General features: G+C 35.7%; 2 protein-coding genes across 2 annotated transcripts in view; both read right to left on the reverse strand.

Annotated features, from left to right (window-relative positions):
* Positions 1-5,791, reverse strand: part of unc-13-4A (BAI1 associated protein 3) — a 595,010-nt gene extending 589,219 nt beyond the window's left edge. The window contains exon 1 of the mRNA XM_073987488.1: positions 5,599-5,791. The gene's annotated coding sequence lies outside the window, so the exon portion shown is untranslated. The remainder of the gene's footprint in view (positions 1-5,598) is intronic.
* Positions 5,792-9,570: 3,779 nt separating this feature from the next.
* Positions 9,571-15,404, reverse strand: LOC141401856 (probable 4-coumarate--CoA ligase 1). The gene is made up of 4 exons (XM_073982407.1): positions 14,858-15,404; positions 11,607-12,016; positions 11,424-11,546; positions 9,571-10,950 (listed from the first exon to the last, which is right to left on the reverse strand). The coding sequence occupies exons 1-4, from the start codon at positions 15,005-15,007 to the stop codon at positions 9,990-9,992; spliced, it is 1,644 nt and encodes a 547-aa protein (XP_073838508.1). The 5' UTR covers positions 15,008-15,404; the 3' UTR covers positions 9,571-9,989.
* Between the last annotated feature and the right edge of the window lie 8,626 nt (positions 15,405-24,030).

Raw genomic sequence — 24,030 nt, forward strand, 5'->3', positions numbered from 1 at the left:
AGTATATTACACTAAAATAACAAAAGAAAAATAAAATTGTTTGAAAATTTATTGCTAACCACCTCTATTAATTAAGGTTAATTCCTCAAAATGTCTCCACACAGTCATGTATTTTAGGATCAATATGTTATATACATATATTTTGACTTTACTATAACCGTAGAACTCCCCCGCATTTTAACATACAACATCAAGAACCCATGGCTTTAGTGTACAGTACTAAAATTTCGTAATTTTACAAAGTCGTATTCAAGTTTTCAATATTTTTCAAATATATATTCACCAGAAATATAGCAAAAACTGTTTAAGTCGAGTTGTACAATATCTTCTGGGCGAATTCATAACGAACAAGTAAAAAAGTATCAGTCGGTTTTGCCGACAGAGACATACCCTCAGCATGTGTGGATTGAAACAGTTTTTCCCAAAAAACATGAATTTAGGGGGCTTTTCAAAATATTGGGCGTATTAACCTACAAAAATATGGATTGGATTAAAACTCACAAATTTGCGGAGGATATCTATGGATAGGGTTTTTTTATCACACTAGCCTACGAAAAACATAATATCGCTGTAAACACGGCCACTAGGAAAACCTTCGGTAAAAATGTCCAAAGGATCCTCGAACAGACCCTTAACCACACAAATGTTTAAAAAATCGACAATATTTAGAGATCCAAAGTTTGGACCAAATCGGTTGCTACGTCTATGAGAAATCGCGCGTACCATTTTAGCGAATATTTTCGAACTTTTGTGGGGGAGGTACCGAAAGGAGTGGACCTATAAGCACCACCTATGAATTTCATCTAATAGTCGAGGAATATTATAAAATCCAAAGTGTGGACGAACGCATTATTCGGTTCGGGCTCTCCAGGCACTACATATGGCCCATAGGAGTTTTTTACAACTTTCGGGTGAATTTATCCAAAATTTTGTGTGGGAGGTACCCGAACTAGTGGACAAATATAGTCCATATTCGAACCTGATCTATATCTGGTAGATATATTAGGATGTGTAAAGTATGGACCAAATCGGTCACTCCCATCAAGAGTTATCGTGCGCAAAATTTTTTCGAACATTTGGGGGGGAGGTACCTGAAGGAGTGGACCGATATGGCTTATCTTCGAACTTAAACTAATTTTGCACAAAATATTACGAAGGCCACATTTTGGACCGAATCGGCGGATCCGTTCGAGAGTTATCCTGCGCTCCAACCACTACACACGGTGTCATAGGGTTTTTTGTACCTTTCAGGCTATTTTCTCAGGAAGTATGAGCTTGCCCCTGAGGAAACTTGTACCGTCGTATGTGTGGTAGTGAATACAAGTTGCTACAATAAAAATCACAGCGATTCGAGAGCAGGTCCTAAACTGAACTTTTCCGAAATTTTGTGTGGGAGGTAAACGAAGGAGTGGACCGATTGAGTCCATATTGGAACTCCATCTAAGTCTGGTAGAAATTTCACTATGTGCAATGTATGGACCAAATCGGTTACTTCCTTCAAGAGTTATTGAGCGCACAAATTTTCCGAACTTTTATCGGCGAGTTACCGGAAGGAGTGGACCGATATAACCCATCTTCCAACTTAAACTAAGTTTGCACAAAATATTGCGAAAGTCAAATTTTGGACCGAATCGGTTAATCCGTTCGAGAGTTATCGTGCGCTCCAGACAGCCAGACAGACGGACGGACATGGCTAAGTCAACTACAAATTGTCTAAAACACATTTCGTCCAAACATACTTGGGGTCTAAAACCATTATTTCGATGAGGCACATTTTGCCTCATTTTACCCTCGTTAGCATAAATGCTGAGGGTATAAAAAATCTTGTAGCAGTAAAAATTCTCTACATGATGTACCTTTATGATATTATCGTAGGTTTTATCGGTTTTGAGATATAGTAGTTCAAATTAAGACAATTCACATTTTTTGGTGGAGAAGTTTTGTGACCACTGCGAACCTCAAATGTCAAACTAAAATTAGTTCGGTTCAAAAATGTAGCTAAATTCCTCAAAACACCTAAAATCGGGTGGTACCGTTAGGGGTACAATGTGTATAAGTTAAAGCGGTTTATTTGAATTCTATTTCCGTTTAAGAAGTCTAATGATTTATTTCAACAGCACTTTCCTCAATGGGAAACCTTCTATGTGACTGTAGATAAAGCAAAATCCGCCAATTTTCTTGGCAGTTTCAAGAAAATTAAAAGAAGTACTCCTATAGAATTTTTCCAATATTTTCAACTCTAGAATGCATGTGAAAACTATTATTCCAAACCAAAATTTGTTTTTTGTAACACAAATATGTGCTTATTTTGGCTATAATATCCTAACTACTATTCCGATGATTATAAGTTTGGTCTCATTAGATTCCACGTGAAGTCTTTCTTTAAAACTGTTCCTTTTTTGTATTTTTTGACGGGTAAATGGACCTATATTTTCAAAAAATTCGGATTACATTTAAAATTTTTTTCAATTTTTTGTAAATTCCGCGAATGCTGAGAAACATTTTACAAATATTATGCAATCTACTTAATGACGTCACTTCGTGATAACTTTCGTTTTTATAATAATTTTTTCTTAAAAGCGGAAGTAAAACCGCGATACCATTTGTCCGCAACAACCAAAAATTTGCTCGCGGGCGGATTTGTACCGGGGGATTTTTTCTTAACCTATGTACCAAAAATCGTTAATGTAGCGCGAAAAGAAAATATTCAATTTTTTGGAAATGGAATATGAAATAATTGGCAACATTTCCCATATATAGATAATAAATAATTTTATTGAGTTTTAAATATTTATTACTATTTTTTGAATCAAGAATCCTTAGAGTTGCCGCATCTCTACGCGGCTGAATGTGTGCTGAAACACGATTTTCGTATGCTTTGACTTTTAACTTAAAGCCGGAAGAACATGCAATCTAATGAATTAAGCCAGAAATCCTCTTATGTGTCGAGACCTTAAAAATAAATGCAGCAATCGGCATGCAACAACAAAATGTTGAGCAAACACATGCGAGCTAAGCTATGATCTAATGCAGCCCCATGCACGCGTCTTTACGAAAAAGTTAAATACTACACATACGAACACTTACGCTATATTGCACTATAGGTCAAACGGGCAATTTTATTGGCCAAAAGTCTTAAAGTTAAAACAAGTATTTGGTTTAAGTTAATATAGCGTTTTTAGATTCAGGGAGAAAAATGGAACAACGTGGGCCAAAAAATTAACCCTTTATGGACCAAACACACAACTGATTACTTAACCCTTTGGGGACAAAAACTGGAAGGTCTGTTATTTGTCTATAGAATTTAAGGCATCGACATCCGATAAGTTCAGAAGCTTTTTTGTTGTGTTTCGTTTTAGTTTTAATGTGAAGATGCCTTAAAATTATTACCTTGAAAATCACACAATATGATGTGACATATTTTGACTATAACTGTATATATTTATAAAAGATTTGCTAATAATTTGACTTCAGAACACAGCAGAATGCTGTAGACTCCAATTTGGCTAACATTATTTGGTAAGACTTCAAAAAAATCAATATTATGGAAAATATGGTAACCTAAAGAAAGTTGTATAATTCTTGTCGAGCAAATTTACGCAAAATCACATAAAATTTTCTGCATTCGGCACGAGTTAATGAACCAATTTCAATTTTCACTTTCATTGCCAAACGTTGCCGAGACTTTAAAAGCGTACATAACCTCAAAATGTTCTACTTTCTACGAAAATTCAAATTTAACACCCATTTAATAACTATTTACACACATAAATCGTCACCATAAATGCCCGAAGACGTAACCCACAAAACCAAAACTTTACAGGAGAAGCAAAAAACGTTATAAAATTAAAAACTGTTTTACGGAATATTAATCTTATTAAGGCGAATATATGGGATATTATCGATCATATACGAAGGGGAATAAGTAGTGAAACCGAAACCGCTGAATTGCTTAGTTTTGAGATCCTCCATTACAACAAAATCTGCAATATTATCCCATTTTCCGAAATGGCATTTCTTGAATAGGATCGTTGTTTTTGAACGTAGAAGCTTGAAATTTTGCCAGAGCATGTATTTTAGCTTTATGAATCAGACTACGTCAAAAAACGAATTTCGATTTTCATGTCGGTTACGTCTTCGGGCATTTATGGTGACGAAATGATGATATGAGGGCATTTTCGATAAATAGATATCGAATACTTTCTAATCAAATCGTTACTTACGCTAATATTGTGATTTTGTTTCACCCTGAACGTATACAAGTAAACATATTTCGTTAACATGTTTTTAAAGATATTTGGATAATACATATTGGCAGCCTGCCATGTAACGGTATAATTTCTCATACAAAAACAAACTTTTTTTTTTTTTATTTGAAAATTTTGCCTGTTAGGCGAAGGTCATTTTTTATTAATTTTTTTAATTAATTTCTCGTTAGAGACTAGCTTACTGACCAAGATGCTTTTTGAAAAAGGAAAGCCGACGATACGAACCCACACAATCACCACTGTGTGACATGCATGTTTCGCCTTTGGTTTAGGAAGGCTCCTCAGACACATCGACTGTGGGGCGGCTTCGCTATCCTCTAACTTATTTCCTCTTTCAAATGCAAGTTGTTTTTTTACAAAGTTGAATTTTTTGTTCAAATCTTTGTATGGCTTTCATGACAAACGCTTAGCGTAGCCTTTGAAAGTTATGAGTTTGGTTCTGAACACTAACACGCCGTGACAACACTTTTTTCCATGTGTTTTTCAAGGACGTGGGTTCGAACCCCAGCCTGGCTCAAGCTGATTTTTATTTTTATTTGAAAATTTTGCCTATTAGGCGAAGGTCTTTTTTATTAATTTTTTTAATTAATTTCTCGTTAGAGACAAACTTTATTTTTATTATATTTGATGAAGTGTTTCTTACAAGATAGTAACACAAAATAAGTGAAAATACAAAGTGCGAAATTTGACTTTTGGCCAGTAAAATGGACTGTTTGACCTATAGTGTATTGTTTAGACGTTGTTGAGAAGGCAACAGATTAACATGCGCTCTAATTATTAGAGTCTAATATATATAAACAAGGGGTGTTCAAAGGGAGACCCTTTTGCTGTCGGTTTTTTTGTGAATTAAAAGTATATAATTCTACGGTCCGTAAACAGTAATAAATCTCAGTATTATCTTTTTTTGTTTTGCAAACTTAGACCCAACTGTTTTTAAAAGTTTTCTCAATTAAATCAACAACTTCTCTGGCATTTATTGGCCTGTATCTTCTATAAACTACAAACTAGTTTTGGTAGCTGCGATTGCGGCTACATATCAAATTATTTGAAAACATACGCAAAATGCTAACTGCTCCGCCAAACTTACCCATCTAACTCCAGTGGATCTGTGGCTACATCCCATCGAAGCAGCCACTTTTCTGGAACTGGAGATAGACCCAGAGCCAGATTGAACAGAGAAACGAACAAATAAACATAACAAAAACACTGTTACAACAACAATATCCATTTTAAACGTTACTTATTTGCCATTTACATTGTATACTGTATTTGTTGTTTTAGTTCGAACAGAAAAATATATTAAAATGAAATAGTTCACGCACTTAATTACCTGCGCAATGTGATCGGGATTTGCTAACAATTTCTTTAATGCTAATGTAGCAATAGAATCATCTGGCCCATTGGTTATTTCAACAACTTCTCCTCTCCATATTTTGGTATCTGGATTATAGTAGGTTTTTTGTTCAACACCGTTGGACATATTTAGCGAACGATACGAATGTTATGCTGACCAAATAAACACTAAATGATAGTACATTTCTAGTAGCTGTTTTAAAGATCAAATCATAGACTGATGAACACGACGAGAGAAGCATTTGTATGTAACGGAGTTCAGATTGAGATGATTCGTCTTTTGTATGCATTCATTCGATCGTTGCTATTGACATGCATTCATTCGCAAATATCAAGTGAAGTTATTGCTTAACATGCATTCATTATTTTTGATGATTGCCTTCTTTCAACACTATTTTTCTAGTGTCATTACATGTCAAGTATTCGCTATGCTTTCGTTGCCTTTTTAGTGCACTACAGTGCAGTCTGCGTAAATAACACTGTGACACAAAATGGAACTCAAAGTCTGGGGGGTGGAAAATTTCTTTTGAATATAAAAGCCCTTGATGAGTATACTACAAACCCAAAAGGAAATTTTCGCCATAGGTCACGTTTCTGAGATATCGCGCGATGAAATTTGATTTTTTTCCCTATAATACTTGGTAAAATAGTTCCATAACTCTGATTGGCGTTGTTGTAGCTTCATTTTGAGGTGACATGTCTTCAGTCAAATCGATTGGCGAATATTTTTGTAGAACATTTCCTTCTTCTAACTCAATGCCTTTCATGTCCTTTTCGTCCTTTATTTCTTGAACCGTAGTGAAAGTATCACTAGTTGAGATTTTTCAGCATCCAAATATTCTACAAAAATGTTGCTCAGAAGATTTTAGGTACGGTTCTCTTTGACAACTCTTTGTCCCGTTTTCATTGCCCTTTTTGATATTTAATCGGCTTTGGTTCAGAAATAAACTATGTTTTGTTATACCCTCAGCCTTTAGGCTAAAGAGGGTATTTACACTTTGATACGACCAAAAATGTGCCTCATCGAAATAATGGTTTTAGACCCCAAGTATGTTTGTACGATATCCGTTTCAGACAATTTTGAGTAGATCTAGCAATGTCCGTCCGTCTGTCTGTCTGGCAGGCTGGTGCGCACGATAACTCTCGAACGGATCAATCGATTCGGTTCAAATTTTGGGTATCGAAATATTTTGTCTAGAATCTATTTAACAAACGTTCAAAAATTGCCGCAAAACTTGTGCGCACGCTAACTCTTGTAGGGAATAACCGATTTGGTCCATACTTTGCACATCGCATAATTTCTTCTAAACTTAGATGAGGTTCCAATATGGACTCAATCGGTCCACTCCTTCGGGTACCTCCCACACAAAATTTCGGAAAAGTTCAGTTTAGGACCTGGTCGCGAATCGCTTTGATTTTTATTTACACAAGTTGTATTCGTTGTCCTCTATACGACGCTGTAAGTTTCATTAGGGGCAAGTCCATAATTCCGGAGCAAATAGCCTGAAAGTTACAAAAAACTCATGACACCGTGTGTAGTGGTTGAAGCGCAAGATAACTCTCGAAGGGATCTGCCGATTCGGTCCAAAATTTGGCTTTCGTAATATTTTGTTCAAACTTAGTTCAAGTTCAAAGATGGATTATATCGGTCCACTCCTTCCGGTACCTCCCTCACAGAAGTTCGAAAATGTTCGGAAAATTTGTGCGTACGATAACTCTTGAAGGGAGTAACTGATTTGGTCCATACTTTGCACATTATGAAATTTCTACCAGACTTAGATGAGGTTCCAATATGGAATCAATCGGTAAACTCCTTCGAGTACCTACACACAAAATTTCGGAAAAGTTCAGTTTAGGACCTGCTCTCGAATCGCCATGGTTTTTGTTGTACCATTTTGTATTCAGTGTCCCCTATACGAAGGTACAAGTTTCCTCAGGGGCAAGTCCATACTTGCTGAAAAAATAGCCTGAAAGTTGAAAAACAAACCCTATGACACCATGTTTATGGGTGGAAGCGCAAGATAATTTTCGAACGGAAATGCCGATTCCGGCCAAAATTTGGCCTTCGTAATATTGTTTCCAAACTTAGTTTAAGTTCGTAGATAAGCCATATCGGTCCACTAGATATAGATAAGGTTCGAATATGGACTATTTTTGTCCACTCCTTCAGGTACCTCCCACACAAAATTTTAGATAAATTCACTTTAAGACCTGCTCTCGAATCACTTTGATTTTGGTTGAAGCAACTTGCATTCGCTGCCTCAATTACGATGGTAAAAGTTGTTTCAGGGGCAAGTCCATACTTCTTGAGAAAACAGCCCGAAGGGTGTATGGCACCCCCATGGTCTATGTCGGTCCATTCCTTTAAGTACCTTTTCAGCAAAATGTTTGAACTTTAATCCTAATCAACATTTTTGTCGGTTCATACGAACAAAATTTTGAAACCCGCTAAATACATAAGTTTTTTTATGAAAAAATTGTTTCAATTTGCACAGGCTGAGAGTATATCTCTGTCGGCAAAGCCGAGTGATACTTTTTTACTTATTTTCCTCAAAAACGGTTTAAGAAATCGGTGTTTTATACCCTCAGCATTTATGCTAACGAGGGTATATACAAAATGTGCCTCATCGAAATAATGGTTTTAGACCCCAGGTATGTTTGGACGAAATGTGTTTCAGACAATTTGGAGTCGATTGAGCAATGTCCGTCCGTCTGTCTGTCTGGCTGGCTGGTGCGCACGATAACTCTCGAATGGATTAACCGATTTGATCCACACTTTGCACATCGTTAAACTTCTACTAAACTTAGATGAGGTTCCAAAATAGACACAATCGAGCCATTCCTTCGGGTACCTCCCACACAAAATTTTGGGATAAGTTCAGATTGGGACCTGCTCTCGAATCACATCGATTTTTCTTGTAAAAACTTGTGTTCGCTGCCCCCATACGACGGTACAAGTTTCATCAGGGGCAAGTCCATACTTCCTGACAAAATAGCCTGAACGGTGCAAAAGACCCCCATGACACCGTGTGTAGTGGATGAAGCGTAAGATAAATCTCGAACGGATCTGCCAATTCGGCCCAAAACTTTGTCTTCGTAATTTTTTGTCTAGACATAGTTTATGTTCGAAGATAAACCATATCGGTCCACTCCCTCAGGTACCTCCCTCACAAAAGTTCAAAAATATTCGGAAAAATTATGCGCACGATAACTCTTGAAGGGAGTGACCGATGTAATCCATACTCTGCACATCCTAATATATTTATCAGATATATACCTACTCCTTTCGGTACCTCCCACACAAAATTTCGGATGAGTTTACTTTAAGACCTGCTCTCGAATAACTTTGATTTTTGTTGAAGCGATTTGCATTCGCTAACTCCATTACGACGGTAAAAGTTTTTTCAGGGGCAAGTCCATATTTCTTGGTCCATATTTCCCGAAAGGTGTAAAAAACCCTATGTCACCATATGTGGCTCTCGAACTGTTCTACCGATTTGGTGCAACATTTGGTCTTCGTCATCTTTTATCAAAACTTAGTTTCATGGGACAATACCGGTCCCCAACTTCCGGTACTTCTCCCCAATATTTAAAAAATTTCACTAAAATGTTAGCACGATATCACAATTTGGCCAAACTTTGGATCTCCTAATATTTTGTCAAAATTTAGTTTAAGTTCTAAAATGGCCCATATCGGTCCTCCCTAAGGGTACCTCCCCCACAAAAGTGCAACATTTGTGTCAATTCCTAATCCACATTTTTGTCGGCATGTTCAAATGTTCAAAAAGGGCCACAAAATTTTGAAGAGACCCAAAATACATTCAACCTGTCCGTATATAAAAGTTTCAATTTACATTGGCTGAGGGTATATATCAGTCGGCAAAGCAGACTGACACCTTTTAACTTGTTTTAATTTAAATCACACCTGCCAATAATAATGAAAAATAAATTGTGTTTAACTTTATTGACAATTTATTTAACAATTAGACAAATATCAAATCCGTTTTTAGTCACAATTTTCTTAAACTCGGATGCAGTTAAATTTCTTGCATTTGATAGTGAATAACTGACAAAAAAGAGGAAAAACTGAATTTTATTCACCAGAGTATCTGTAATCGGAACAATGGAAAATTTTACACAATTTTTTAGTTTGATTTTTCGACTTTTGCGCCGCTAGATCAGTGGTTTCGACCAGTGTGCGTCTTGGTGAATCGGTTGAAATCAATGATATAAGAAAAGTTAGGGAAATTCTACAGAATTAGTTTTAAGTAACATTTAAAGTAAATAAAATTAAAAAGTGTGACTTTATTATTAATTCTCAAGATATAGAAAAAATTATGCATTTTATTACGTTACTTTTTTACTAAATTACATACAATTTCCATTCTTTTCTTTCCATAGACCTTCACACAGCTCCGTCACTTTGCGACGAATAGTTTTGCCCGATGCAGTCCGTGGCAAATTATCAACGAAATAAATACCACCACGTAAATGTTCAAAATGTTGCATACGATCCACAACATGCTGATAAATTTCCGACTCCACAATCTCGGTATTGGCACGCTTTATTACACAGGCAGCTGGCAAGAAACCATGGACACTGTGGGGAATACCCACAACACAAACATCAGCCACTTGAGGCATTTCACTGATAACATTCTCAATGTCCGTCGGTGAGAAATGGAAATTATTATATTTACGAATATCACATTTCCGATCCACCAGAAATAGTTTACCCTCATCATTAAAATATCCCACATCTCCTGTATGGATCCAACCGTCAGCATCGTATTTTTCTTCTGTGGCTTTGGGATTACCATAATAACCATTCCAGGGAAATGGAGTTCGTATCCACAATTCACCTGATTCATTGGGACCCAGGGCATTTCCATCATCATCAACTATTTTCACTTCAACATTGGGATATAGGAAACCAACCGTATTGTTAGGGACACATACTGCCATGGAAGCGCCACCAGCTTCAGTACAACCATAGCCTACCATACATTTGACATTCGTAGCATATTTTCTAAATTTCTCTATCAGGGAATATGAAACAGCACTACCTCCTATAAGACAAGCATGAAGGCTGGAGAAATCACAAGTGGAAATTTTATCCGACGAAACAGCCAAGGCGATTTGTGATGGTGGACCTATGGTTACGTTAACTTGGTACCGCTGTACCATGTCAAAGAAATCATCCACATTAAATGGTTTCGAGGAAATAATGCGCTTGGCACCGCCAATAGTTCCATGTACCAGTGACACGATTCCCGACATCCAGTACAGGGTACTAAAGCAAAGTAAATGGGCATTTTTGAAGGCACTCCTGAAATGAAATGAAACATGGAAAGTTTGCTGTTGAAATCGATTGAAATATAATGTGTTTTTGACGTGGCTAAACGACGCACAGTGAAGGCCTGAGTACATAAGAAACCTAGCTTGCTTCAGTTCTGACCTAATAGAAATAAAAGAATAAAGAAGGCCTTTAGGTTGCCCTTTTCTTTGTCTTTTATCAGAAGCACGAAAGGCAAGCAGGCGAGGCAGCTTATGTACCCAGGCCTTGATTCCTTGTCAAAATAATGGATTAGTAGGTTGATTTGTAATTATTTGATAATGGAAGTTTATGCTGGGCATGCGTTTAAACTGCCCTTAATGTTCAAAGGCGTGGCAACAACATTCTATGTAGTGATTATAAATTCTGCTGGTCTTTTTCAATTAATAGATCACATTTTTTTAATTTAAAGCTCAGAAGGTATGTTTTAATATTGATCACTTTGCTTCTTCCTCACAAATACTCACACAGAAAATGAATTCCACACAATACAGTTATGTGATACACAAACACCCTTGGGTAAACCCGTAGTACCAGATGTACAAACAATAAAGGCATCTTGATTAAGACCATTCTTTAGTGGAGGTACTCTAAGGAAGATAAACTATTTTCATATTCCATATCCATTAGAATAACTTCAATTTACATACCTAAAATCCATTGGGTCGAAATTTTCATAGTCTTCAAAGAATTCCATAATATTGGGAACACCTTCAATGTGATTCGTCATTGTATAGATTTTCGTCCCACTCAAATTACATTCGTCCAATGCTTCACGTACACGCTCATACAAATCACCACCACAGAACATCATGCGTGGCTTTGTCAGTGAATAGACATGTTTAATGCCAGCCTTCTCAAAGCTAGGATCCAAGGTACTAATTGTGAGCCCGGCAGCAAATGCTCCAAACACTAAAGGTGCAATATAATCGGTATTACCAGCACACAAACCAATTATGTCACATTGTTGTAGGTGAAGTCTTTCAAAGTGTCTGGCAACTAGTACAGTTCGTTTGGCAATTTCCAAGTTTATTAGCTCTTTACCACTTTGATAGCAAACCTTTAATAAGAAAACATAAATTAAAAAATAATTTTATACACTGTTTATGTAATTTTTTGAGAAATGAAAAAATTAATCATATTCTGACACGGCAGCGTGAATTGAAATGTCCATTATTGACGGAATGGGTGAATATCACAACTAATACCTTAAGAAACCTAGTCAAAATTGCGACCTGTAGTGTGATTAAAAAATGGAAAAATGAGATGTATTACCGACTATTCTAGACAGGCTTATCATAGACAGGCTTTGTTTTTGGAAGGTCCCCAAGCAAAGCTGTGATATTCCTCATTATAATTAAAATCGCAAAAATTAAAAGTTGAGTCTCAGTAGCGACTATTGCGATATATTCGTTGACTACCTACGGCAACCTACTTTACATCGTTAGAAAGGTGATATTTTCTACTTTCATTTTGCCTTTAGTATAATTCGTCGAATTCTGTGAGTTGAAAAGAACACCAACACAGTTGCCTGTGAGGTTGTTATTGGAATTTTGTTTTTTTGTTTTTAACAAAGCTCCATTCATTCGCCCGTGCCTCGGCTGTTTTTTGTTTGTTTTGTTTATTGTTGAAGTTCAATCTCATTTTCGATTGTTTGAGTGGAGTATTCCCCCATTGGCTCAACTTCATTTATTACCCTCTATTACAGAGAGTAATGTTTTTCAAAACGAACTGACTGAAATTCCATCATGAAAAATTATTTTCTACTTTTAAGCTATACCAAAACCTGGACCTACATATGTCCATAATTTTTAATGGGTACGTTTCTGTACCATTGGAAGCCCTAGTTGTCAAAAAACAGCCAATACGGGCTTAAAATGACGATAAAATACCTTAAATCGAGTGGTACCGCTGGATGGGAGCTACAGGAAAAAAATGGGCCCATATTGGTTTTGGTTTCATATTCATGTATTGTCATCCAAATCTGAAATGTGTACAAAGTTTTAGTTCGATTGGTCAACTAAAACTGTGTGAAAAATGAGTTACCAGATTTGAAAAGCAAATTAGTTAAAAAAAAACTGTAAAACAGTGTAAAAATTGACCAATATTGGTTTTGATTTCATATTCATGTATTGTCATCCAAATCTGAAAAGTTTGCAAAGTTTTAGTTCGATTGGTCAACTGCAACTATGTGAAAAATGAGTTACCAGATTTGAAAAGCAAATTAGATAAAAAACTGTAAAACAGTGTAAAAATGGACCAATATTGGTTTTGATTTCATATTCGTGTATTGTCATCCAAATCTGAAAAGTGTGCAGAGTTTTAGTTCGATTGGTCAACTGCAACCGTGTTAAAAATGAGTTACCAGATTTGAACTAAACACACACCAAAGCAAGTTAAATAAAACACTGTAAAAATGTACTGAGGGTGCTTTATTTTATCCGACACTGTACGTCACAGCACTGCAGAGAATGAACGTAACTGCTTTGTCATGCCCGTCAAACAACAACCACTCACACATCTGTTTAGTTTTAGATTGTGTTTGGCTGTTTGTCCGCAATATGTTTATCAGAATTTAATATTTTTGAAATATGCATTGTCATTGTCTACAGTTATGGACGAAAAAAGTGACACACCTAGAAAAATAAAATTTTATTTTTAAAATAAAATTTGTTAAATAATGTAATGTAACTTGTTTTTTGTTTTTTTTAAATAATACTAAATTTTTGCTTTCGAATTATTGCTCTTGCTATTTGTAGGATTTAATTTGTAATTCGGGAATTCGATTTGATATTTAAGTTATTCTATTTGAAATTCTAAACATTCATTTTGTAATTAAAATGTTTCTATTTCAAATTTTAATTATGGATGTACATTTGAAATTCTAATTATTCCGAAATTCGAATCATTTTATTTAAATGAAAAAATATATAAAATTCGTTTCTTTTTAATTTAAAATTAATTAATATTATAAAAGGAAATCATTCGAAATTTTGCAAATAATAGCAAGAAATTTCAAACGGAAAATTTCGCATTACAACCGAAATAATTCGGATTTTAAGTGGAATCGAAGTACAGTATGTAAAGTTCATATTCGTACACGCCTCAAAAGTGTATAATCTTTCTTCGTTATAGCAATTTCCATCAATTGTTTCCTATTTGAATATAAAATACGATTTTATCCATTTTTTAGGCGTGTACGAATATGAACTTTGCATACTGTATTTCTAAATAATCCAGATATTCTATTTAAAATTCGATATATTTTATTTCTCAATTAGAATATAAAATGTAAAATTCAAAATTATTGAAAATGATTGAGTTATAAATTAGAAAGTAACAGAGAATGGTGTAGATTAAAACTTACATATGTTATAAGAATAAATAATTTAAGTGAGTTTCAAATATTTGATTTGAAACAAATTATTATTTATTATTAACTAAATGAATAATATTAATAAAAGTGATCCGATTTTTTGTTCCTAATGTACATATATAAACGGTTGGTCACATTCGATTTTTTTTTTGTTTTTGGAAATAAAAATATATAGTTCTACATTAAAAACCCTTTAGTACGAGTCCTATCTTGAAAAACAAAGACATTTTGGTTTGCAAATATGCACCCCAGCTCATTTTATAAGTTTTCTCGATCAAAAAAATCCACAACTTTTCTGGCATTGACTGACCTTTAATCTTCTATAAACTTCAAACTAGTTTTGGTAGCTGCGATTGCTGATACATATCAAATTATTTGAAAACAGACACAAAATGCTAATCGAAACAAACTAAAATTCACTTTAAACGTTTCTTTTTTGCAATTTACATTATAGACAGTTTTTGTTTTTTTAGTTCGTATAGATAAATAGTATATTAAAATGAAATAGTGCACGCACTTAATTACCTGCGCAATGTGATCGGGATTTTCTAACAATTTCTTTAATGCCACTGAAGCAATAGAATCATCTGGCCCATTAGTTATTTCAACAACTTCTCCTCTCCATATTTTGGTATCTGAATTATAGTAGGTTTTTTGTTCAACGCCGTTGGACATGTTTACCGAACGATACGAATGTTATGCTGACGAAATAAACACTAAATGATAGTGCATGTCTAGTAGCTGTTTTAAAAGTCAAATCATAGACTGATAAACACGCATTTGTATTAGAGTTGTACAATATAGTTCATTTAAAAGATCTAGTTCCACAGTTCAGCTCTTTTAACTGAACTAGTTCAGTAATCTAGTTCATAGTTCAATATCCAGTTCAATCGGATCCACTACCTTGATCCAAAACATAAACAAACACATCACATTACGAGGGCATCACATAGCACAGACGACGGCGTCACTTTATGCATTTGTGAACGACATGTTGAACTAGATTGTGAATCGTTCGTTGATCGTTCTCCGTGGATCTTTCGGTTGGCGCTCAGTAAACTATAATGATCTAGTTCATACGCTCTTTTCGATGAATCGTTCAATTGAACTAGTTCGTTCATGTACTATACAACTCTAATTTGTATGTAATTGTAAAGACGCGTACTCACTGTTTTCAGTAACAGTTTTGAGTGCCATTTTTCATTTTTGACTGGCGTCGGCCACACTGGCAAGCAACCGATATTTGAGCAAAAATAAACAATCAAAACCATAGCTGAGCTCGCATGTGTGTTAGGCAAATTGTGAAAACGTACTCTTAGTTTTTTGAACGATAAATAATTAAACGTTTTTGCAATTTTTTTATTTATATTTTTAATAATTTGCCTTGTGGACGATTTTACACAACATTAATCTTTTTAAAAATGTTCAAGAAAAATTAAATATTACTTGTGTCTTTTTACGTGATAATTTGTAATAATTATTACGAAATGTTACTAAATGTTGTCTTTTTACACAAAAGTTCAGTAAAAGAGAGCGACGTGAGAGAATAATTTTGACAGTTGTTTGCTGAGAATTTACTAAAAGTTACTGAAAGAAATTTTCCAGCAACATTTAGCAAGTTCGATCAGCTGTATCTTAATCATCTGCTAACGGACAGCTGCTCAAGCTAATAAAACCTAAAAAACCGCGAAATTCTGCGAAAAATTTGCAAAAATATTTTTTTAAAAAAATCAAATTTTCTACACATTTTTATTGAGCTTTTGCGTTTGGAGTATATCGTGACACTTTTTTGGACAGATTTGGCGAAAATTGTACATGCACCAACTGTGAGGGTCCATTGTACGAGGGCGGTTGGGAAACTTCTTAGCCTATTAGTAAAAGAGAATAGTTAGTTTTACAAAAATATTTTTATTTTTATACCCTCAGCCTTTAGGCTAAGGAGGGTATATACACTTCGGTCCACTCCTTCTGGTACCTCCCACACAAAATTTCGGATAAGTTTAGTTTAGGACCTTCCCTCGAATCGCTTTGATTTTTGTTTTGGCAAATTGTATTCACCGCCCACTACACGACGGTAAAAGTTTCATCAGGGGCAAGTCCATACTTCCTGAGAAAATAGCCTGAAAGTTTCAAAAAAACCCTATGACACCGTGTGAGGTGTTTGGAGCGCAAGATAACTCTCAAACGGATCTGCCAATTCGGTCCAAAATTTGGCCTTAGTAATATTTTGTCCAAACATAGTTTAAGTTTGAAGATAAGACATATCGGTCTATTCCTTCAGGTACCAACCCCACAAAAGTTCAAAAATGTTCGGAAAAATTGCTTGTACGGTAACTCTTGAAGGGAGTGGCCGAACTGGTCCATACTTCACACATCCTAATATATCTACCAGATATAGATCAGGTTAAAATATGGACTATATTTGTCCACTCATCCGGTACCTCCCACACAAAATTTCGGATAAGTCCACTTTAAGACCTGCTATCGAATCACTTTGATTTTTTTTGAAGCAATTGCATTCGCTGCCTCAATTACGATGGTAAAAGTTTTTTCAGGGGCAAGTCCATACTTCTTGAGCAAACAGCCCGAAGGGTGTAAAAACTAGAGTTGTGCAAATTGAACTATATTGAACTACCTAGTTCACAATCTAGTTCAATGGACACCGGTCGTTTCTTTGAACAAAATGCGTATACTTATTATTTCACGTTAGTTTGTATGATGTTACTCATACGTTTTTGAACTAGGACAGTGAACTAGGTCGTTCAATTGTCCAACTCTAGTAAAAACCCCCTTGTGGCACCATGTGTAGTGGCTGGATACACTCTTCCTTAATGGTCAATCCATTACTTTAAGTATCTCCTCTGCAAATCTTTTGATCTTTAATCCTAATCAACATTTTTGTCGGTTCATACGCCCAAAATTTTTAAAACCGTCTAAATACATACGTTTTTTGGGAAAAAAATTGTTTCAATATTCACAGGCTGAGGGTATATCTCTGTCGGCAAAGCCGACTGATACTTTTTTACTTGTTCAATATAATCTCCTGAAACTTCAATACACTTAGTCCAACGCTTTCCTAGCAATTCTATCCCTTGATTAAAATAGTTTTCCTCAAGGTCTTCAAAATAGTGGTTTACAACTGTAATTGCATCTTCATTTTAGGTAAAACGTTTGCCAGCAAGGAATTTTTATACCCTACACCACTATGTGGGGAGGGTATTATAAGTTGGTTTTGGCCAAAAAGTTTGTAACGCATCGAAATAATGGTCGTAGACCCATACTTATATATACCAAAATGAATGTCTCGACGAGCTGAGTCGATCTGGCTATGTGTGTCCGTCCGTCAGTCCGTCTGTCCATCTAAACCTTGTAATCACGCTACAGGTCGCAATTTTGATCGGATCGTCACGAAATTTTGGATGTTGATGGGGGATCTTCCAAAAACAAAGTCCGACTATGAAAGTAGAAAATCCCATCTTTACAGTGATGCAAAGTAGGTTGGCGTAGGTGGCCACATAACGGAGATATCACAATAGTCGGCAATACATCCCATTTTTTCATTTTTTTTTTTTGTAATCACGCTACAGGTCGCAATTTTTATCGGATCGTCACAAAATTTTGGGGGTTAATGGGGATCCTACAGAGAAAGAAGCCTATTGATTTTGGTGATGGTCGGATAATATTCAGGGGTCGGAATGGGAAAAAACTAATTTGGAGAAAAAGTCAACGTTTTATTTCAAAGCGAATATCTCCGCTTCTAAAAGGGGTATATCAAAAGCAAAACCTGCTAATGAAAGTAGAAAATATCACCTTTGCAACGTAGGTTGTCGTAGGTGGTCAAACAACAAAGATATTGCAATAGCCGCTAATAGAACACAACGTTTCATTTTTGCGATTTTAATAATAATGACGAATATCACGGCTTTGGTCCGGGACCTTCCAAAAGCAAAGTCTGACAATGAAAGTAAAAAATCCCATCATTACAATGATGTAAAGCAGGTTGGCGTAGGTATCCAAATAACGGAGATATCGCAATAGCCGGTAATACATCCATTTTCCACTTTTTTGGAAATCAAGCTACAGGTCGCAATTTTAATTGGATCGTCACGAAATTTTGGGTGTTATTGGGGGTCCCACAGAGGAAAAAACCCTTTGATTTTTGATAATGGGCGGATATTATTCAGGGGTCGGAATGTGAAAAAAAAAATTGGAAAAAAGACCAACGTTTTATTTCAAAGTTAATATCTCCCTTCTGTAGGAGGTATATCGAAAGCAAAACCTGGCAAGGAAAGTAGAAAATATCACCTTTACAACGATGTGAAGTAGGTTGTCATAGGTGGTCAAACAACAGAGATATCGCAATAGTCGGTAATGCATCCCTTTTTCCATTTTTGTGCAATCACACTACGAAATTTTGATCGGATCCTCACGAAATTTTGGGGGTTGATGGGGGTCTAACAGGGAAAGAAGCCTATTGATGGTTGGCATACATCCCACTTTTCCATTTTTTATTTGGGTTGTACTGTCGATGCACTTAAATGCGTTTCCAAAAATTGACCTGTGTTAATGAAGTCATTCAGAGCAAAGGCGCTAAGCTATCCCAATTTTAATATTTCGAATTTTATTAGTCAAAAGCTTATGAACGGCGGTAGTGGTGTAGGGTATTACATAGTCGGCCCCGACCCGACTATAGCCTTGGCTCACTTGTTTTGTTTTGGTTATCAATAGACAGCGGAATCCTATGCAAATGGTTAGGATGGTCGTAGAGAAAATCTGATTAGACAGAAACTCGTTTTATCACAAAATAAAACGAATTGGGCCCAGACATTTTTGCATATCGGGTATATTTTGACATACATATTTGCATAAAATGAGTATATGCAAAACCATATGCAAAAATATATACAAGGATTTGTGGTCTAAAAATCCCACCGAAATGGCTGAAATGTGGTATGAGGTCTTCGTTAGGGGTATGAAACTTTACACCTGGAATTTTTCCGCATGGGTCCACGTCTTCATATAGCCCCCTAGAACGGTACCTCCAGATTTCTGGTATTTTGAAGGTTTTGGCCTCAATATCCCTCCGAAATGGCTGAAGTTTGGTATTAAGTCTTCCTTGGAGGTATAAAACTTTCCACCTGAAATTTGTCGGTATAGGTCCTCGTCTTCATATAGCCCCCATAGAACGGTACCTCCAGATTTCTGGTATTTTGAAGGTTTTGGCCTCAATATCCCTCCGAAATGGCTGAAGTTTGGTATTAAGTATTCCTTGGAGGTATAAAACTTTCCACCTGAAATTTGTCGGTATAGGTCCACGTCTTCATATAGCCCTCATATTACGATACCTCCCGATTTCCGGTATTTTGAAGGTTGTGGCCTCAATATTACACCGAAATGGCTGGAATTTGGTAATAAGTCTTCCTTGGGGGTAAACAACTTTCCACCTAAAATTGGTCGGTTTAGGTTCAGGCCTTCATATAGACCCCATAGAACGATACCTCCCGATTTTCGGTATTTTGAAGGTTGAGGCTGTGGCTCTATTCTATTGGCTTGTCTTACAAGAATTTTAAACAGAGAAATTGTACATACAAACATTTTTGTACCTATTATTGAAATATTTGTTGCATAAGAAAATATGTAAAATGCATAAATTTTGCATATGCAAACATTTATGCATTTTGCATAATTTTGCATGTGTCATATATATCGATTGCAATTTAATCAGAAGCCAAAAATATGCCCAGTCCCAAAATTTGACATCAATCGGACCAAAAATAGGGGTTGCATAAAATTCCGCTGTCTAGTTCAGGTATCGGCACTAATACAAACGCATTGTTAGCGGTCTCACGCATAAGTCTCTCTATCTCGCTCTCTCCACAAACAGCGTTTGCGTTAATGCATTGCTAAAACTAAAAAACATTGAAACAAGCGACAGCAGAACCTTCTTCATTGACTTCTGAACGAAGACTGAGTGGTGATTGTTCTGTTGTTATTCTCATCAAGGGCACGTGTGCCCCTTTTTGACGGATGCTGGTCTAGTTATTAACTGTTATCTTGCTAAAGTTTACTAAATGCTGTCTTTTCACTTTTTTTCTCTATTTTTGTATCAAAGAGTAAAACCTCTCTTACTCTCTGAAAAGAAGTTGCTGAATAATTATTACTGAAAAAGCAAAAAGACACAACTATTAATTCTCCCTTAAATTTACCACTCTTTCGATGTTGCTCAGCTCTGGTCAAAACTGATGGTGTGTACAGCGCTGCCAAATTATTTTTATGGAAAATAGTGAAAACAGTGTGTACCCCGCTTTAAGAAGACATGACGATGGATTGCTCAATGTTTGAGAGGTGAAGTAACTCAAACTGGAAAACACCAACTGTGAGAGCATTTCTTTGTCTTTATCAAAGCTGAACAAACAGCATACCACTAGTGCATTCCTTGCACAAAGATTATCGAACATTTGTCTTAAATATTTTAAACTACAGTGAGTCAAGCCCTAAACACATCCAACGTTTGAGTAAAGTTTTGTACAATTTCTGGTAGAAGAATAAAGAATAATTAAAACTTGGCAACACTTTGCCTTTTATTCATCTACCGGAAATGACACAAAACTTTACTCAAACGTTGGATGTGTTTACAGCAGGGATAGGCGATGTGCGCTTACTGAGAGCAAGTGAGCGAAAACTTCAATGTAAAATGCATTGAAATGTATGCTCACTTGCTCTCAGTAAGCGCACATCGCCTATCCCTGTTTACATTGAAAGTTACGCTCACTTGTTCTCAGTAAGGCCTCGCTGGTGAAAACTGGTTTACAGCTTCATAGTCAATAGTATCCACTTTAGTTTCTTTATTTAAAACTGCGACTTGTAAGAGTTAAAAGAGATTTCATTCTGTTTTATATTTTTACGTTAGTGTCTTAACATAAAATTAATAAAATAAAATTTTTAATATTCTGATAAATTCAGATACAACAAGTAAGAAAGTATCAGACAGCTGTGCCTCAGCCACCGACAAAAAAATATGACGTACAGTGGCTGTCACTGAAAATGATGCAACCTGAAATAAAAAATGTAAACGTTGATAACTTGGGAACGAGTTAAGATTTTTTAACAATTTAAATAACAGTTTTGTAGGCCGAAAAGTTGTCTCTAAGATGGCAGTACGTACCAACAATTTAATGGTATATGTAAAGTCCTATATCAGCCAGGCTTGCCCTATATTTTACTAGTCTTTAACGGCGTTGTCCTGATAGAGGCAAAAATCAGGGCATAGAACAAAATTGTTTGCACTTTTCGTTGAAAATAGTTTTCAAAAACATGCCGTAATCTCGTTATTATGTTTGCTTTTATACAAAAACAAAAACTTCAACACCCATTGTTACCATTCAAGCCGAACAATACTACTCCCCAGCAAAATAAATTTGAAGTAGTGCAATGTAGACTAGTTCTTTCACGGCATGTTTTGATGCAATTCAAACGGAGTCGTGAAAAAGGCACTGCATTGCTCACATTTTAACCGCATTTGGATGCAATCCAAAGAATCACATCCACTTGTCACATTTTAACAACATCCGGAATCAGTTCAACGGAGTCGTGAAAAAAGCACTCCAATTCCTCACAATTTAACAGCATCCGGATGCAGTCCAAACGGAGTCGTGAAAGAGGCACTCCGTTCGCTACAGTTTACTAGCAGTTGTTAGAGATCCCTACAAGTACATACATAAATCAGTTTGTACATCTCTACAGGCAGCGGTATACATTTTACAAGAAGAGATAAGCGTGTTAACATTTCCAAACATTTGTTAATACAAACTAAATAATATTTAATTTGTGAACATTTTTGCGGTAACTCACGAGAAAAAATTTCCCCATGGAGTGCTGTTGAAGTACATGTCGAAATAATAACTGTAGATGGGAAGACAATATCAAACCCCTTTAGCAGATGAATCATAATCATAGTTGGCAAATTTATTAATGTGAAAAATATTTTTCAAAACAGCGCCATTAGCGCGGTTTACATTGCCGTCAAAGTGAGAATTTCGAAGAAAAACTAAAAAAATATATCATAAGGCATATTTCACTGTATTTAAAACCACGGAAAAATAACATAAATATAACATATGTAAATATGTATATGTACATATATAAAATGGAATAGATTGGCTATTGCGAGAGAAATTTTTATATCCTCAGCATACATATATGCTAACGAGGGTATATACACTTTCATACGGGCAAAATGTGCCTCATCGAAATAATGGTTTTAGACCCTAAGTATGTTTGGACGAAATGTGTTTCAGACAATTTAGAGTCGATTTAGCAATGTCCGTCCGTCTGTCTGTCTGGCTGGTGCGCACGATAACTCTCGAACGGATGAACCGATTTGGTCCAAAATTTGGCTTTCGCAATATTTTGTCCAAACTTAGTTTAAGTTCGAAGATGGGTTATATCAGTCCATTCCTTCGGGTACCTCCCACACAAAATTTTGGATAAATTCACTTTAAGACCTGCTCTCTAATCACTTTGATTTTTGTTGAAGCAACTTGCATTCGCTGCCTCAATTACGGCAGTACAAGTTTTTTTCAGAGGCAAGTCCATACTTCTTGAGAATACAGCCCGAAAGTTGTAAAAAAAACCCTATGGCACTATTTGTAGTGTCTGGAGGACTTGAACCGAATATATTACCGAATGGAGCTATATTATGTTTTTCGTTGGCTAGTGTTATAAAAAAGCCCTATCTATCGATATCCCCCCAATTTTTTGAGCTTTATCCTATCCATACTTTTGTCGGTGCATACGGCCAAAATTTTGAAAACCCCCCTAAATACATAAGTTTTTTTTGGGAAAAAAATATTTCAATCCACACAGGCTGAGGGTATATCTCTGTAGGCAAAGCCGACTGATACTTTTTTACTTGTTTTAATATAATATTGCTAAAACATAAAATTGTGTAAGTTTGGTTTGAGGAAATAAGTAATGAATATTAAAACAAGTAAAGGAGGCATATAGTCGGACGGGGCCGACCATATGATACCCTACACCACTTCCCATGGGCACTAGTTTTCCTCGGAATTTATAAGATTGCGAAGTCTCCCTTGTTCCTTCGTGGATGTTGTGGGAATTTATGTATGTATGTATGATTGCGACATGTTATATATTATTTGCGTTATTTCGTAATGGACAGATGGACAATTTTGGCTATACATGTATGCATGCATACTTGTTTAAACAATTACAAATTTAATACAAAAGATACCAAGCGTATTTAGAAAAACTCTTGGCGACTTCATCCGATTCGATCAATGAAAAAGATTACTATTTAAAGGTATTACATTACTTCTAATCAAAGGTAGCATGAAAATTCAAAACCCCGTACAGCATCGTAATTTTCATCAACTTAAAAAACCTGAAAACCTAAAAAACCCTAAAAATGTGAATTTTGACCGCGATTTGTTTAAAAAACCCTCCAGGTATTTTTTTATTTTTCTCATCTATGGACATTGTTGTTGCAGAATCTGCACGAACTTTCCAGGTGTAAGCGGTTTTCATTAAAAGTTAGTTATGGCGCAACGTACATGACATTCTTTTATAAGGAGGTGAGACAGTCAGTGCATTTGTCCATTTGAACTTCTATATCTCACAAATGGTAAGACCTACTAAGGTCAATCTTGTAGAGAATTTTTACTGCTACAACATTTTCT

This window comes from Musca autumnalis, unplaced genomic scaffold (assembly GCF_047663935.1).
Source record: "Musca autumnalis isolate F117 unplaced genomic scaffold, ASM4766393v1 scaffold_4, whole genome shotgun sequence".
In the NCBI taxonomy this organism is placed as follows: Eukaryota; Metazoa; Arthropoda; class Insecta; order Diptera; family Muscidae; genus Musca; species Musca autumnalis.

What these genes read in the sequence shown, in the direction of transcription:
- LOC141401856 (XM_073982407.1), bottom strand. Translation starts at nt 15,007, where the DNA reads ATGTCCAACGGCGTTGAACAAAAAACCTACTATAATTCAGATACCAAA. An exon ending in ATCCCGATCACATTGCGCAG is followed by an intron (nt 12,017 to 14,857) that starts GTAATTAAGTGC and finishes TTCTTATTAAAG; the next exon opens with GTTTGCTATCAAAGTGGTAA. An exon ending in TTCGACCCAATGGATTTTAG is followed by an intron (nt 11,547 to 11,606) that starts GTATGTAAATTG and finishes TATCTTCCTTAG; the next exon opens with AGTACCTCCACTAAAGAATG.